The sequence below is a fragment of the Dryobates pubescens genome, chromosome 2, assembly GCF_014839835.1.
Source record: "Dryobates pubescens isolate bDryPub1 chromosome 2, bDryPub1.pri, whole genome shotgun sequence".
In the NCBI taxonomy this organism is placed as follows: domain Eukaryota; kingdom Metazoa; phylum Chordata; class Aves; order Piciformes; family Picidae; genus Dryobates; species Dryobates pubescens.
The window spans coordinates 16,524,092-16,540,952 of NC_071613.1; the positions used below are offsets into that span (position 1 = coordinate 16,524,092).

Genomic DNA, 16,861 nt, shown 5'->3' on the forward strand with positions numbered 1-16,861 from the left:
AGAAATGATTTTAATGCTTTAATCTCATGTAGTTTGTTTCTAATTTCAAGCAAAAAAAAAAACAAAACAAAAAACCCAACAAAAAAAAATTTACTCTTACTGTACTTGAATGTGTCCTGTTTTGTTAGCACACCTAGACCTTGCTGTAACTGTACTCATGTCCCAGTATCTACGTTCTTTCTATGAAAGAGAAAAACACTAATCTTAAATTATATCCAGCAATTTTTCTGGTGTCCTCTGAAGTTAGAATAATCTCCTTTTCCCTGGCCCTCCTCCCTCCCCCCCAGCAATAGTCTTGTACTCAAACCACCCTAACAAACAAGAAGCAGCAGCAGCCCACCCCCCAACAAAACAAAAGTGTTTTAATGAGACTTCCTAGCCTACAATGCACTATAAAACAAAGATTTCCTCCCCCCCCCGTAACTAAGAGTTTTGTGACAAAGAAACTTTACTATGTTTTCAAGTACTCAGTAGAAAGTCTCCTCAAAACAGTCTTGTAAACTTTTACTCTGTTCATAGTTTTTTTTGAACAGTCTGGACATTACTTAAGGTAACCTGCTGGAAATGACAGCAACTTTCCTGCTCTAATGAAGCTGAGACAAGTATATCTACAGCCCTATACAGTTTCATAGCTTTTTTCCATTTATGTGTATTGGTGACAGTGGGTAATCAACAGCCTGAAAGTGTATGCATGTACCATAACATCTAGACTTAATATATTGTGGAGTACTCAATAACCATTATGTAGAGGGTAGGTTAAGAATTAAAAGGGTTTAATTTCCTAGGAAAGACAATGGAAAAAAAAAATGGTCATTTTTAAAAAATAAAGTTTATTAGATCCTAAAGTTGTCTGCTACCACCTTCTTGAGAGCCGGCCGCTTGCAAAACTCACTTGTGGTGTCCCTAAAGCTGCTCCATCAGCGCGGTGAGTTTCTGGACAGCATCTGCAGCCGGGGTTGTTGCACCATCCACCAGCAGGCACAGAGACCTAAGGGAAATGAAGTCAGCTTCACTCGGCACGGACACCGTGGGCCGGAGCCTGGCACTGACACAGCTTCAGAAGATAACAGATGCCCTTTTGTCTCTGCTGTAAGGGGCTGCCAGCAGCAGAGGCGGCCACCGTGGGGGGCTCCAGGACTACTGTACGTGTGGCGTCCCCCTCCCTGTGCCCGCCCTCAGCACAGGGTTTGCTCAGGCATTCCTCCCCTTTGGCTGGGCTCACAGCCAGCCCAGCACCTCTGTGCAAATTCAGCTCTCGGCCTTAGAGACTGGCACAGACACCCAGAGCTGAAAATACTGCATTACTCATGGCATCTGCCCTCCTGGAGTCGGGCTTCGGCAGTGCCCTCCCTCGCTGCTCCTGAAGTACATGTGATAGCCACAAACAGAGTTTTAATGGCCTCCCTCTGGTGGCTGCCCACATTCTAAGATGGATGCCTGCTAAGCACTGTGCAACTCAGAAATGGAAACCCAAGGCCTTACCTGAATACTCTCAGTGAAATTGTCATTTTTTCAAACTCTCTTGCTTTTCTGTGCCCCTTCTGAATGACTTCCTCTGGAATATTAGCAAGTCTTGCTGCATTGAAGCCATAGCTCTTCGGACACGCTCCTTCAATGAACTTGTACAGGAATGTAATTGTTTCCTGGCTTGGATCTTCACTCTCATTTTCAACCATACATGCCTAGAAAGAGTAAGTTACAAAAGTCAGTGTAAACATTTACCTACAGCCTAATAAATGCATGAGACATCACCTTCTCTCAGGATCCCTCTGTGACTCTGGGGGGAAGACTGCATGCACAACCAGAAGGGGAAGATCCTCTCTGTTAAGTGCTCTCAGCTCCTGCTCACCTGCAGCACCCACCCCCACCCTGTGCCAGGCTCAGACCCACCAGGTGGCTCAGCCACACCCACCATGTGCCCAAGCCGCACAGCCCCAGTGTGTGAGCAGTCCTCCACCAGTGAGTGGTAGTGTGTGGAGAACAGAGTCCGACACTTGATCCGCTCTGCCAGTTCTTTCAGCACTGCACTGGCTATAGCTGTTCCATCAAAAGTGGCTGTGCCTCTGCCTGGAAGAGAAAAATGGAAAAGCTTTGGCATACCCAAGACAAAAGTAGCAAAGTAAATATAGTTCATGTTTTACTTACTACTGAAAGGAGCTTCACCCTCCTCTTAATTGTTAAGCCAGGCACCTTTGCTCCTGTTAGTTTGTTTCCCAAGACAAAGGCAATGCCATGTTGGCTGTGTATCAGTTTGGTAGTGTGCCTTTCTCATCCCTGTGTGGAAGACTGGCTCACAGCTGTGAAGAGTGAAAGCCACCAGCACTATAGAATCACAGAATGGTAGGGGTTGGAAGGGACCTCTGGAGATCTGGTCCAACTCCCCTGCCAAAACAGGATCACCTAGGGCAGGCCACACAGAAACACACCTGGGTGGGTTTTGAAAGTCTCCAGAGGAGACTCCACAACCCCTGTGGGGAGCCTGCTCCAGTGCTCCAGCACCCTCACCGGAAGTTTTTCCTCATATTGAGGTGGAACTTCCTGTGTTCCAGTTTGTGTCCATTGCCCCTTGTCCTATCACAAGACATCACTGAAAAGAGTCTGGCCCCTTCTGGACACCCACCCTTCAAATATTTGCACACATGGACCAGATCTCCTGTCAGGCTTTTCTCCAGTACTCTCTCACCCTACTCTTTGCCCCCTAACAGCCACAAACTCCTCAGCACTGCAGAAAAAGACAGGTCTGCTCTCTTGAGAATTGCTGCTAGATGGCTCAAAGTTTGCTGCAAGTACTTGGGCCTTAAAAGAGCACAGGAAAACTCACCTAGAAATAGGCTGATCCCCACTGGGGGGTGGGAGGTGTTCTATTACTTACCAGGGCACCCAAGAAGGAGGTAGTTTAGAGAGAGGTACATAGATACCAGTTAAACACTGGGAACATTACTATAAACCTGCCCCTGGGCACTTGGTGGCCTTATAGACACCCCAGCAACCTTACAGCTAGTCTTCAGCCTTGGATTCACACAGTACCAGGTTGAAGGCACCTTGAGGACCATGAGGTCCACCCTCTCACACAATCTAGACAAGTTGTCCAAGCACCCTGTGCAGCTGAATCTTGAAAGTGTCCAGTGAGGGTGTGGGGGACTCCTCCACTGCCCTGGGAGATCATTCCAGTGGCTAATTCTTACCATGAAGAGTTTTCCTCTTGTGTCTGACTGGAATCACCCCAGGAGTAACCTGTACCCATTACCTCCCATCTTTTCCATATGAGTGCATGTAAAATGTGAGTCTCAGCTGCTTTGCTCTAATTTCCATGTACTACAAATTACCCAGTTCATCCATAAGAACCAGGGAGTGCTTCGTTGCATGCTGGAGGATGCAGGAAGTCTCACTCAATTCAACGAAGAAGGTACTTTCACCTGGGAAAGAAATTAAACACACCATGAGAAGCAGTCCAAAACCTGGAAAACCACAGCTAAATCCCCAGGTTCTTCATCTGCACTACAGCCTTGGTCAAGATAAAATGAACCATGAAGATGAACTAAAATACAAAGCTCTTTGTTCCCCCAGCATGGAAGTGGTGTGTCTCCATTTGCCAGAAAAAGGAGATTTTGATAGAGGTATGGGCACAAACACAATTAAACAGAGAATCTTAATTAAGACTAAGAGACCAGATTTCCTGATTTGGTTGCTGACATCCTAAAACTCTGAATAACTCATTAAGGCTGTTCTCTTGTGTACTCTGCAGTGAACTAGGACCAAAGAAATACACTGCGTGTCCTAACAGGAGTTCCAGCAACCCAAATACTACACAGAATCCCAGAGTGTTAGGGATTGGAAGGGACCTTAAAAAATCATCCAGTCCAACCCCCCTGCCAGAGCAGCATCACCTAGGGCAGGTCACACAGGAACACATCCACGTGCGTTTTGAATGTCTCCAGAGAATGAGATACCACAACCTCTTACAAGCAAAGTACACAACTTGCACACAATAAATCCATGAGGAAGGAGATTTAAAAGCTCTTTTTAGGGTTCACTTCAAATGATCACATGCAGCAGCCATCACTGAGACGCAACCTCCTCAGGCTGTCCTTGTTGGCAGAGGTGCTGCAGTCCCCTGATCCAAATCTTTGTGGCCCTCCTCTGGGCCCTCTCTAACAGATCCATGTCCTTCTTGTGTTAGGGGCTCCAGAGGTAGGTGCAGTACCTCAGGTGGGGTCTCAGCAGAGCAGAGGGGCAGAATCCCCTCACCTGACCTTTCTGTACTCATGCTGCATAAGCGCTGCTGTGCTCCAAGGTGTTTTTCAAAGAGAATTATTAAGCCTTGTCCAGCAATCCTGATTTCCTGCGTTTACTGAAAGCACTCTCCAGGACTGAATGTGTTATTAACAATGTTTATGGATAACTATTCATTCACTTCAGAAAATAAAAACCTCTAAAAGGGGAGAGATTTTTAGATTATTTCAGATTTACTCTTTGTAGAAGTCCTGTGGACATCCACTGTGAAAGGGCTGCCTTGGAACACATTTGGCTGTGCTTTCTTTTCTGCAGTGTAGAAACCAATGCCAATGCATCAAGAGGAGATGTGGAACCTAGTTCTGCTCTGCAGTGCTCAGCCCCACAATGTGAAACCTTAAAACATTTGTGCACAGACTTGGAAGAGAAGAGCTCTCAATTGACAGGGGAAGGAAAAGGCTGCGAATGCTGCATTGTTCCAGACCATCTCTCCCTCTCAGGAAGGGCAGGTTTTTGTTCCTACCATGAGCTCTTTACGCTGTTCTTAAGATTTCCTTTTGTTCTTCAATGAAACAAAATGTAAAAGAGCCTTAACAAAAGTCTCCAAAAAGCCTTAATAAACTTCTCCAGCTGCAAAGCAAAGCCTTGGTTTGGAGAAGTGTAAATACAGATAGTCTCTTTAAATTAAAAGCTTAGAATGATTAATGTTGGAATTCCTTATGTGCAACAAAAGTTCAGGAGGCTTAACTCCTTTCATATGCACTGACCCACATTCCTCAGCTGAAAGATCACAGAAGATCTCTGCCCTCCTTAAATGAGTTGTCATACTCCTCCTCTTAGCACAAAAAATACTTTGTTTTCCTTGCCCCATGCCCATTTGCCTACAGGTACACCTTCCCATTCCAGTTGCTCTGTCATCCTCCACTTCTGCCTTCCACTCCACCAAACAAACAAAATACTCCACAAATTTTCACCTGCTGCTTCCAAAAAGGAAGTGGAAGAAACAAAATACCCCATGAATTTTCAAGTACTGCTTCCAAAACTTCTTCTGAAGGAACTGGGTTTCAGACACAAGGTGAGCATCCTAACTGAAACAAGGGACCTCTAATCCCTGAGAGGAAGTACAAACCCAGCTCCTCTACAACAGCTGCAACATTACTGTCCTATTCCAGAACCCTTAGGAAAAAAAAAAGATACCTGTGTAGGTAACACACAATCAACTGCAGCACATCCACACAGACATTCCTCAGCCTTGCAGCCAGCTGGAAAGCAGGGTTTTAGTAGTAAAATTAATTTAAAAGGGATCCTATGTGTCTGTCAGAAATAGTGGAAGACAAACACGTCCAACACATTAGGCATAACTACTCTCCTGTTGAACTCTGAACATGAGAAAAAAGTGAGTTGCCCACCTCTGCCTGCAATATTAAGACTCTCTCTGACTTGCCCCTTGGAGCAAGAAAACTCACCGGGTGGCAAAGAACTTTGGGAAGGTGGATGTCAGAAACTCACCTGACATGATCCTGTCTGAGGCCCCCAGCCTGGTGAACACTCTGTCAATGGGCGTAAGCCTGCAGGCTTCAGCAGGCACGTAGCATCCCAGCTGAGCCATTATAACCAGGAGGCCAGCCTGCAGAACATTACAACACCGAAATCTTTACTATATGCTTGCAGCTTCAGTTCCACACAGAGAGCAAGGGACTGAAACTGCATTTCCCCTAAAACAAAAAAGACTATAATAGAACACAAAGCTTCCCACTGTTTTTAACAACTCCAGGCTGCAGCATCGTAATCCCAAGTAGGGCTGAACTGCTCCAAAAGCCTTCAGAACACAGCAAGTTAGCACAGCATGCTGTGCTTATCAAGCAAACTCCCTGCTGCTTTCCCACTTGCTGCTGCAGCAGAAGCATCTCTTGCAAGATGATGCAAAGGCCTGGGTAAGGCCACTTGAAAGAGACTACTGAATTGTCCCAACCACCTCTCCTTAGTGAAGAATAAGTTTTATTTCTCTGAAGTGAAAATAGAAAAATCTACTGTCTAAACATGGACATTTTCCACCAGATTATGTTTTGGCATTACAGTGCAATTGCTGTAGTGTGCTGCACACCCTGAGGACCGCTGCTGGGACCTCCTCTGACATTTGATGACAGTCAAGTCATGTCATTCCCTTACACATAAGGCAGAGGTCCTCTGCAACCCTCGCAGACAGTCACTCACCTGTCTCATGAGTGTAGACTTGCCACCCATGTTTGGGCCAGTCACTAACACGCAGGAAGCTTCACTACTGCCATCTTCATCTGTGCTGCCTATCACAATGTCATTAGGAATGAAATCATCCCCAAAGAAGGTTTTTGTGATGCATGGGTGACGTGAATTTTTCAGTTCCAGGAAGGGAGGAGCACTATCCCCAGGCAGCACGATCACAGGACGACACAAGGGTCCGTCGCCGTCCTGGCTGTAGTTAGCCAGAGACATCAAGACATCTGTAAGATTAAGAGAAACTCCAGTAAGTGACACTTTCTTTCAGCTTCCTTTTATTCATCCACTGGAATGAAATTTACTCACTGAACAGCATTTCTGTAACCACATTTATCCTTTTCCCTTCATTTTTTTTTCCTGCTAATGAAAGCACCCAGGAAGTGCTCCAGAAATAAAAAAAAAGTGAAGGGTCACTGACATCTTCCCCCCTTCCTTCCACATCTCTAAGGATGCCACACTACAAATCCTGCCCTCCAGAAGCTTTTCAAATCCACATGTTCTAGTTGAAAGATGTCCCTGCTCACTGCAGGAGGGGCTGGACATGATGACCTTCAAAGGTTCCTTCCAACTCTATGAGTCTGTGATAATTCCACTTCAAAGGCTTTTACTATGTACTTGTATGAAACACTATTTTCTTGCATTGGTTTTTAATTTGGAACAAGACAGCTGAAGAGGAAATCAGTTCCTGTGATGATGGATTCCTTTGTTAAGAATACCACCAAAAGTTGCCAGAATTGAATTTATAAAAACATTAAAACTTTCTGTTGGGCCTAGCAGAAAGCAGCAGCCAAACCCCTTTCTCAGTGAGCCTAGCTCTAAGATACTAAAAGTTGATTAGCTGCAAAGTGAGACATTAGGTCATTTCAGAGGCTTTATATGCACATAAAGCCGAGCCTGAAAGCTGTCTCCTTCCCTACCAAAAATCAGTTTGGTACTTGCCCTGACAGTGTGGAGCAACTAATGCGACTGCTTCCCAGTTCTCCCAGCACACTTGGAGAATCCCTTCCTAGGCTGCCTGTCTGTCCTTCCTTTTCTACCCCAGGGGCATTCACAGGATCACAGGATGTCAGGGGTTGGAAGGGACCTCCAGAGATCATCAAGTCCAACCCCCCTGCCAGAACAGGACCATAGAATCTAGGACAGGTTGCACAGGAACACATCCAGATGGGTCTGGAATGTCTCCAGAGAAGGAGACTCCATAACCCCCCTGGAAAGCCTGTTCCAGTGCTCCATGACCCTCAAAGTGAAGAGAGCACTTCTGTATTTCCCTGGAGCAGGTTCTTTACCATGAGGGTACGGCAACACTAGAGCAGGTTGCCCAGGGAGGTAGTTGAGGCTCCTCAGCATTGACCATTGCAGCCAGCATCTTCTCAACTACCAACTGGGAAGCAGTCACATCCCTGGAGCTATTCAAGGTCAGGCTCGACAGGGCTCTGGGCTACCTGATCTAATGGAGGATGTCCCTGCTCACTGCACAGGGGTTGGACTAAATGATCTTGTGAGGTCCCTTCCAACCTAAACCATTCTCTGATTCTATTTTATTCTGTGTTCAGCCTGGAGAAGAGAAGGCTCTGGAGAGACCTTTTAGAGGCCTTTCAGTATTGGAAGGGGGTCTACAAGAAAGCCAAGGAGGGACTTTTTAGAAGAACATGTGGTGACAGGACAAGGGGCAATGGTTTTAAACTAGAGCAAGGTCAAATTTAGATTGGACATTAGGAAGAAGTTCTTTACAGTGAAGGTGGTGAGAGACTGGAACAGGTTGCCCAGGGAAGTTATGGACTCTTTATGCCTGGAAGTGTTTAAGAGCAGGCCAGATGAGACTTTGAGCAACCTGCTCTAGTGGGAAGTGTCCCTGCCCATGGCAGAGGGGTTGGAAGTAGATGACCTTTAAGGTCCCCTGCAACTCCAGCCACGTTATGGTTGACTCTGTAAGTAGTTACTTTTACTGCATGTGAAAGCAAAGAAAGGCTCTCACCTAGCACAGCAATGCACTCCACAGCTGTCTGCCAGGCTTTGCTGTTTTGATCGAAGTTGTAGAACAACCTCCTCATGCAGTCCTTCAGAGCCGCATCTCTGCGCTCCTCAGCATTGACCATTGCAGCCAGCATCTTCTCGATCTCCTTGGTCCAGTAACGTTTGTATCCCTTCCTGGAGGACTTCAGCTCGTACTCCTCCGGCAAATGACGCGAGACGACGCTTTCTGGTATCTCCATCTGGTACCGGTTTTTCCCCGCCCCCCAGTACATCACGGATTTGTACCCCAGCAGTTTGCGTTGCTTCTCCAGGTACCTCTTGAGATCTTCCTCAACAGCATCAATGTCCTGTAGTGCTTTATCATAATCGGGGTCAAACCCTGCCTTTGGAGTGATCACTCCGGTCTTCCGAGCCTGGTTGTGGTCAAAGGCAGTGTCCCACCTCTTGAGCTCTGCGCTCAACTCTGGGAAGCGGCCATCTGGGTTTTGGCCTTCGCGGGTGACCAGCTGCTTCAGGACTTTAGATTTGAAGTCACTGGCAACTTCTTCCATGGCATCAACAATTTCCTGCATTACTTTAAAGCCCTCCAGCGCAGACAAAAAGTCAGCAATTTTTTTTTTGCTGTATTTGATCTCTTCGTAGAAGATGGCCCTGCTGTCAGGATGGTTCTGGCTTTTCAGCGGTGACCCAATGCTGTGGATTTTGTTGAGCAGCCTTTCAAGGTCAGGAAGCTTCTTCAGGTGTTCACCAACTTCAGACATTTTATCTGGCACTGACAGAAGGTCCTCGACAGCATCTAAACGATCGTTGATGGATTTTGGATTACACAGCGGAGCACACAGCCACTGCTTCAGGAGTCGCTTCCCAAACGGCGTGCAACAAGAATCAATCCTTTCCAGCAAAGTACCTTCTGTGGTTCCATTGGTTCCGTTCTGCAGAACCTCCAAGTTCATCAGGGTGACTCCATCCAGCACCATCCGCTGGTCGGTTTTGGCAAAGCAGCTGCTCGTAGCTTTTGCAGCATTAACATCCACAGGGACGTACTCCTCAAAGTTCGCCAGTGACAACAGCTCCTGGTCAATCAGGCATTTTTGGAGATAGAAAACACAGGCTCCAAGTGCTGACAAAGCTAACTCGCTGTTTTCACCAGGAGTTAATCCCAGTGAGTCACTCTCTGAAGTCAGAGATTTGATTACAGAGGGCAGAGAACATCCATTTTCAGAGGTCTCTTTCTCCTTGAAATATCCTTCTTCAAGAAGGACTTTTAGTGTTTTAGACGCATTCCAGAACTGGGAACCAGAGATCAGACCTTCCTGAATGCATGAAACAAGTGAGCCCTTTAGTATCTTCTGTGTGTCCACAGACAGGTTCCCCTTCTCATACAGCACCTGCACAGGAGTGTAATGTGCTACTAAAGTCCTAAACCTTGAACAGTGCCGGTCGTCTGAGAACTGGCCCACGTGAAACTTCCCTACTGATGTGTCGACAAAGCAGACCCCGTAGACACGTTGTCCAGAGGAGTCTTCCTTTTCCTTAACACACAGAAGGTATTTATGATGGTTCTCAGAGGGATCACAGTCCATAATGCTGTAAGTCTGAGTTCCTTTGGTGATGATCCTGCATATTTCTCGGCGCACAACCTTGTCAAATCTGGTCGGGTGGGCCGTTGCCTTGCAGCGCGCTTCCATCATTTCCGGAGTTTCTGTCTGCTCAACACGAGCGACCTTGTAGCCCTTCTGCACCAAGACATCGGAGAACCTGCCAAATGCAGTCTCTGGAAAACCTGAATGGGCCCAAGTTCCTTTCATAAAGATCAGCCCCAACTCGCTGACGCCGGTGACCGCATCCATGTGGTACAACTCGTAGAATTTCCCGACCTTGTAGAAAATCACCGCATCGAAGTTTTGGCTCTTCAGCTGCCACCACCTCCTCATTCCTGGTGTGCACCTGTTGAGGTAGTCCTCAGGTACGTACAGGGTATGGGGGTCATAATCAGGGTCACTCTGCCGTCTCCTTCGCGCATCTTTCTTCTTTCCCTCCTGCAGCCAGTCGAGCTTTTCATGTTCCCACACTCCAAAGCCACTGCTGCCTCCGCTGCAAGCGTTCGCTTGGGATTCAAAACTTTCAGGTGCTGCAAAGGATGTCAGCTTGGACTTAGCTTCTACAGAAACTGCTGCCACTCTTTTGGGGGGTTCAGACTGCTCATTTTCTGAGCTACTCCTTTTAGCAGGCTTCTTTATCTCTTTCCTCTTTCGTTTAGAAGGAACCTTTACAGGACTTTCTGCTACACTCTCTGCATCTGTCTCCGCGTCAGAAGATTCATTTTCATCCGCCCCACTACTAGCTTCCTCGCTGCTTGCTGCTTCCTTCACATCAGGCTTGAACTCTGCATCAGAGCCATCATGATCACTCTCAGAATCCACCACTCTTCTTCTTTTGGTTTTTATGGCATTTTCCCTGTTCCTCACTCGCTTGTTACTCTTAACATCCTCCTCACTACTGCAGTCATCACTGTTGGCTGATGCACTTTCACTCATCTGCTGGAAAAAGAAGTAATTTTACCTAGAGAATATTCTGGCTACAAAGTAAATATCACTGCTGGGGAAAAAAAAAGTGCAAAAATGTGCAATAATGCAGGAGCTCAAGCAAGAGACAACAGAGCTGCAGCCAACTCCATTTATCTTCACAGAATTTACTATTTTTTTTGGATAACAAATGGGCTACTGGCCAATATTAGCATAATTACACCTCTCTGTGTTTTTTACAGCCTCATTCATTACTTTGCATAACTGCTGCCAATGAATAAAACATTTAAACTGGACAAAAGGCATAGGGTAGATGAAATTCAGCACGAAGGAGAAACACCTCCATAATGCTAAGTCTGTGCTGCAATTTTATCCTAGTGATGTCAGAAACGTTATTGGGCTTTGCGGCCTTTCTGTACCAGCATAAACGAGTTCTGTCCGTGGTTTGGGGCGAGGTTTAACTGCCCACTTACACCTACAAACATACTACTCTATAGTAAGATCATGCACATCTAGGAGAAAGAAAAGAAGCTCCGTTATTTGTTTTCTCAGCCTGAAACCACAATAGAACTTCAGGGCCAGTGCTGGTGAAAAACAGCAGTGGAGGGACCAAACAACATAATACTTAGAGTGACACCCATCCCTTGCAGCAATGTTACATTGAAAAAAGAGTAGATGGATTGCACTGACAGAGAAGGTAAGGAAACCCACTATCCCACTGGCACTTTTCTCATGCCATTCCTTTCTGAATTCTATTCTGATGCACACACTGAAATAATGATGGAATCATTCACAACAGAATGTGAATACAACAGAACAAAAGATCTCTTTTCAGTTAACCCACCAACAGATTTGAGTTAGCAGTACAAGAACTTATGTTTTAGTGCTACTGTACAAGATGAAAACAGACTCCAAAAATCCAATTCAATGCCTGAAGATGAGTACTCCAAAAGCTAGACACTTCTACGAAGCAGTTAAGATGTGATAACTGCAGAGAATTGAAGCTATTTCATGTTTAGTTCCAAAAGAGAGCTTCTAAGTTCTAGCGCTATTTCTACAGCATGCAAGAAAATATTTACCTCTGTTTCCTCCTCTTCCTCCTCTGTGTCTGAAGGTTCATTGCATACTGCCAGTTCAAGTCGCTTAGTTTTATCTTTGCTCACTGCATCATCTGCTAGCACCATTGCTCTTTTAATTTCAGGCTTTGTACTATGAAACATACCTCCCCTCAGTGCCTCCACATCTGATGAACCTGTAAAACCACAAGTATTTGGTTAGAACCTGAGGTTAGTCTAGCATTTCACCAGTCCTTTAGTTAGTGCTCATACTTCACTGGAGACAGACAGTACAATTTTCTAACATTCTGTGTTGTTACCAGTCATCCCCATCAGGTCTTAGACATCACTCAGCCTGATAAAGTACCCCTGGAGAAACCCCAAACACTCACAAATGAAATGCCAGCCTAGTACATGGACACTTAAGAATTGCTTCTGCAACTTGTTCAGATATGGATACTTCCACGTTAAGCTCTAACCACCAGACACTAACTATTGTTGCTGTCAATAGTAACTCTTAGCAGTACAGCAGACCTAAGACCACATGGCTATTTTAACAACGATGGCAAGTTCAACCATAAAGTTATCTTCAAGTTATGGGCATCAGTCCCCGTCGGGCCGCGCAGGGCGGAGCTGTTCTTAGCTAAAGCTCTGCTGGCTGTTCAAACTGCTCCTGTACGAATTCCAGATCCAACACTGGCCTACTATTAGCCAGATTAGCTGAATCATCTGTTCACCCTGAGACTGCAGAGCATCCAGCAAAACCTACTATTAATAGCTGCACTATCCCTCACCCTTTCATATCCCTTCAGCACCACAATTCCTCCTTCAACCTCCTGTACAAAACACAGAAACAAAGCCAACTAATCTACAGACTGATTTCTATAGAAAGGGTCCCTACAGACACTGAGATTCATCTTCATGGCATATATAAAGATATTATATATTCAACTTGAGGGAAGTGAGAAGCATAATAGAAGAATAGGTTATAGATAGGGAAGGCTGAGTCCTTTTCTTGCTTTTACAAGTTTAGCTGACTGCACGTGACAGTAGGAGCTGCTTGAAGAGGTCCTTACATCTGCTCTTATGAGTCCCTTCAGACACTGCTACTAACTGAAGCTTCAGCTCCCCAGTAGGCAAAGGCAGGTGACTTGTAGGAGGCCAGCTTTCTCAGAAATATGTCAAACCATTCTTTTTCCCATTCATTCCTTTGAGCTTACACAGCAGCAAAGGATGGAGTTGCATGTAGCTGCTTCTACAGCTCAAATGCAACACATTAACAAACCAGATCTCCACTTCAGTTTTGCAAGTGCACTGAGAAATCTAAAAATATTTTCCCTGCAGGACTGACAGCTTAAAAATGGCAAAAGAAAAACAATCTCATCATCTGACTTAGCTGCATATTCAATTATGCAACATTTGCACATTCATTTAACCAACTTGCATGTAACGCCACCTCTTGCATGCCCAACTGTTACAAGTCCAGCCCTGCGCTGTACTTACACAGTTAGACAGTAACACAATGTAAGAAACTTCATTTTCTTACCCAGAGGCTCCAAGACTCTTACTTTGTATATGATGATGCTTTTTGTCTGAATTTAAAAGCATTTAGATACTTTTATTCTGTTCTGCATTAGCCACGTATCTGGTAGACAGACCAGTGCTCCCATGCTTAAACATTCTGAACATTTTGTATTCTTCTGCAATTTTCCCTTGGTAAACAGCTCAGGTCTCCTGACCTGTATTTGCTTCCGAGTGCAAATGCAAGCTGTTTACATATACTTGAGTCTTTCAAAATACCTTCAAGAAGGATACATATAAACCACAGACCAATTCACCTGCACTAATTCTGCTAACACTCGCATTGCCATTTTAATTTTAAGCTAACTATGGCTTAAGTGTAGCACATTAAAGCATGAACAAGCCAAGAAGGGATGACTACATGACTCTCTGAAATGGAACTCTGACGTGTACAAAGCAAGAAAGTGTGCAAAATTCAGCTGTTTCCCTGAAATAAATACATCCTGCAGCAAATCCAGAAGACTGTAGTAAATCCAAAGCACTTGTCCAACTGAGTTTACAGCAACATAATTTGCACCTAACAGCCACAGGAAAATTACAAAGCAAGATGATTATCAACAAGGTAAGACTGCATTTGATTTTCATTAGTTAGCCAAGCAGTTTCTTCAAGAAGACAAACACCAATGCTGCTCTGTTAACCCCAAGCATTACCTTCACACACACTCTAGAGTTCTCAAGTTATCTGTTTTATTAGCAAAAGTGTCCTGTGGTGCTTCAAAGAAGTAATACCACAGGAGAATTCATTTTAATTCCTAACATCCTGTGCCTCACCTTTTGATTCTGGAAAGACAGCAGTTCCCAAAGAGCTGCTAAAAAGCTGGGTTGGGCACTACTGGTATTTTAAGGATTTCAAGGCTACAAATTGGAAGAGCAGATCTTAAAGATCTGTTTCATACTGATGGGAGAAATAAAGGAGAAAACACTTTAAAACATGAGCAAGCTTTAAGTTTGTGTTCTAATAAACTAAAGAGCTTAGTCATTTACATTAGTCCAAAACATGCTTTCTCACTCAACACTAACCTTGGTTTTCCTACTCTTTCTTTATGAACAATACCACACTTTACATTCTATGCTATTTTTTCCAAATCAAGTGGCGTATTTCCCTTTCAAAAAGTTTTATTTACATCTCTTACCTTTATATGGTCTCAGGTATCTGATGCTGACCCAGCCTCTTGTAGGGCTGTCATCAAAAAACTGTACATGGACACGAGTGGATTTCCCTTTTCCTCTCATTATTGTTCTTTCAGTTGGATGGTTGTAAATGAGACATGGCCACCAAGGATAACCTTCCATCTTGGCCCAGACCAAGTCACCAGGGGAATATTCACAGGACACACTGCAAAGGCAACAGATGTGTCATTTAAAGACCAGAAACCTTTAAAAGCGGTCTCTTCATAAACATCACTGCACATTGTTTCTGAGCAGCTTGCCCTCTGAAGGTCTTAAAAGGCTCTGAGGCAGTGCAATCTTGATTATACAGTCCTATACCACCACCAATGCTTCTCTTAGTCACTCCTCCAAGTTCTAGTGGATCCACACATACAAAGCTTCGCATTCACGGAAGACTGGCTGAGGTCAGAAAGGCCCTCTCTGGAAGCCATCTTGTCCAACCCCGCTACTCAAGCACAGTCATCTAGAGCCATGAGTAGACAGACTCTTAGTGGATTTCTTAAGAGAGAAGAAAAGAATGATTTGGTCCAATTAGACATTAACTAAATGGAAAAGACTGTTGACTACATATTGTGAACCTACATGACTAGGATAATTTTTCCTGTAGGGTCTATTTCTCAACGGGTCACCCAAGGGAAATTAATTCAGAACTGAGATGCCACAACCTCTGTGGCAACCCACTCCAGGCCTCTGGCACCCTCACAGGAACAAAATTTTTCCTTTTGTTTAGGTGGAACCTCCTGTGCCCTAGTTTGTGCCCACTGCCCCTTATCACTGGATACCACTGAAAAGAGTCCAGCCCAATCCTCATGACCTCCATCCTCTAGATATTTATCTGTATTGATAAATACTCCCCTCAGTCTTCTCCAGGCTGAAAAGCCACAGGTCTCTCAGCCTCTCCTCGTAAGGGATGCTCCACTACCCTCATCACCTCTGTGGTCCTCTGTAGGACTCTGTCCAATAGTTTCCAGTCTCTCCTGAACTGGGGAGCTCAGCACTGGACACAACACTCCAGGGCAGAGTTGAGTCAGTCTGCCAGCACTTGAGACACTTACCATCACGATACAGAACAAAAAACCAAATTCAGGCAGGAATGAAGAAAATATACTGTTGCCGCCAGCGCTGTTCCGCCTCCACCCCTCTCCCGCCTTCCACCCAAGCCCGGCCCGGGGGGCAGGCCGCCGGCCTGCATCGCCTCACGCTGCCTTTGGCAGCGCCTCCCTCCCTCCTGTCCTCAGCTCGGGGTTACACACACCCACGCACCGCCCCCCAGGGCACGGCTCCCGCCAGCCCGAGGGCCTGAGAGCGCGGGGCTGGCTGCAAACCCGCCCGGGCGGCAGCAAGGCCTGGGCGGGCCCAGGCGCTGCGTGCAGTGCCTGCTGAGGGGTTTGGACTGCACGGGGCGGCCGCACCTGCCCCGCCGCGCGCCTCGGAACCAGGCCGCACTCCCGAGGCCTCCCCTCCTGCTCCCCTTCCCACCCATTTACCTGAGGGCCTTAGCGACCGCGCCACCCCCTCCGCCCTTCTCGCTCGTCTCCTCACGCTGGGCGGCAGCTTTGCCCCGTGGCTCTGTGCCGTTGCTCGCCGTGTCGGCGGAGCTCGTGACGGCACCGCTGCCATTCTGCTCCGCCGAAGCGCGGCCGCGGGTCACCGCACCGGCCCGCGGCGAAGTCGGTGCGGATGCAGCCGCCCGAGGCGTTGCCGGGGAGGCCTTGGGGAAGAAGCGGAGCAGAGTGCTCTGACGAGACATCGCCGCGGCGGGAAGCGCGGCCCGCGCTGCCCGATCGCGCGCGCTGAGCTCGCGCTGAGCCCGCGCTTAGCGCGCGCCACGGGGGGACGGGCTCCGGGCCGGCTCCGCCCCCCGCGGCACGCGCCATCAGCCGCCGCTGGCGGGAAGCGCTGTCGGGATGGAATCCCACGGATCCCGCCCTGGTTTGCGTGGGAAGGGACCATAACGGGACACCTCGGCCAAACCCCTGCAGCCAGCAGGGCCGTCTGCAACTGCAGCAGCTTACTCACAGCCCCACACAACTTGACCGGGAACGGGGCATCTCCCATCCCTCTGGG

The 16,861-nt window shown here is 46.6% G+C and overlaps 1 protein-coding gene across 2 annotated transcripts; it reads right to left on the minus strand.

The window, feature by feature from the left end:
• Positions 1-810: 810 nt before the first annotated feature.
• MSH6 (mutS homolog 6) lies at positions 811-16,603 on the minus strand. Of its 2 annotated transcripts, none has more exons than XM_054171140.1 (10): positions 16,282-16,603; positions 14,758-14,960; positions 12,068-12,240; positions 8,465-11,000; positions 6,448-6,713; positions 5,743-5,860; positions 3,327-3,416; positions 1,913-2,067; positions 1,483-1,682; positions 811-988 (listed from the first exon to the last, which is right to left on the minus strand). In XM_054171140.1, exons 1-10 carry the CDS (start codon positions 16,542-16,544, stop codon positions 904-906), a joined length of 4,089 nt encoding a protein of 1,362 aa, XP_054027115.1. In that variant the 5' UTR covers positions 16,545-16,603; the 3' UTR covers positions 811-903. The 2 variants fall into 2 exon arrangements, with proteins under 2 accessions (XP_054027115.1, XP_054027108.1); XM_054171133.1 differs by having other exon boundaries at positions 8,465-11,003.
• Positions 16,604-16,861: the final 258 nt, after the last annotated feature.

Coding starts and splice junctions, on each gene's coding strand:
- MSH6 (XM_054171133.1), bottom strand. CDS start 16,544: ATGTCTCGTCAGAGCACTCTGCTCCGCTTCTTCCCCAAGGCCTCCCCG. Junction 14,961..16,281: donor GCGGTCGCTAAGGCCCTCAG/GTAAATGGGTGG, acceptor TTGCCTTTGCAG/TGTGTCCTGTGAATATTCCC. Junction 6,714..8,464: donor GGAGTGCATTGCTGTGCTAG/GTGAGAGCCTTT, acceptor TTAATCTTACAG/ATGTCTTGATGTCTCTGGCT.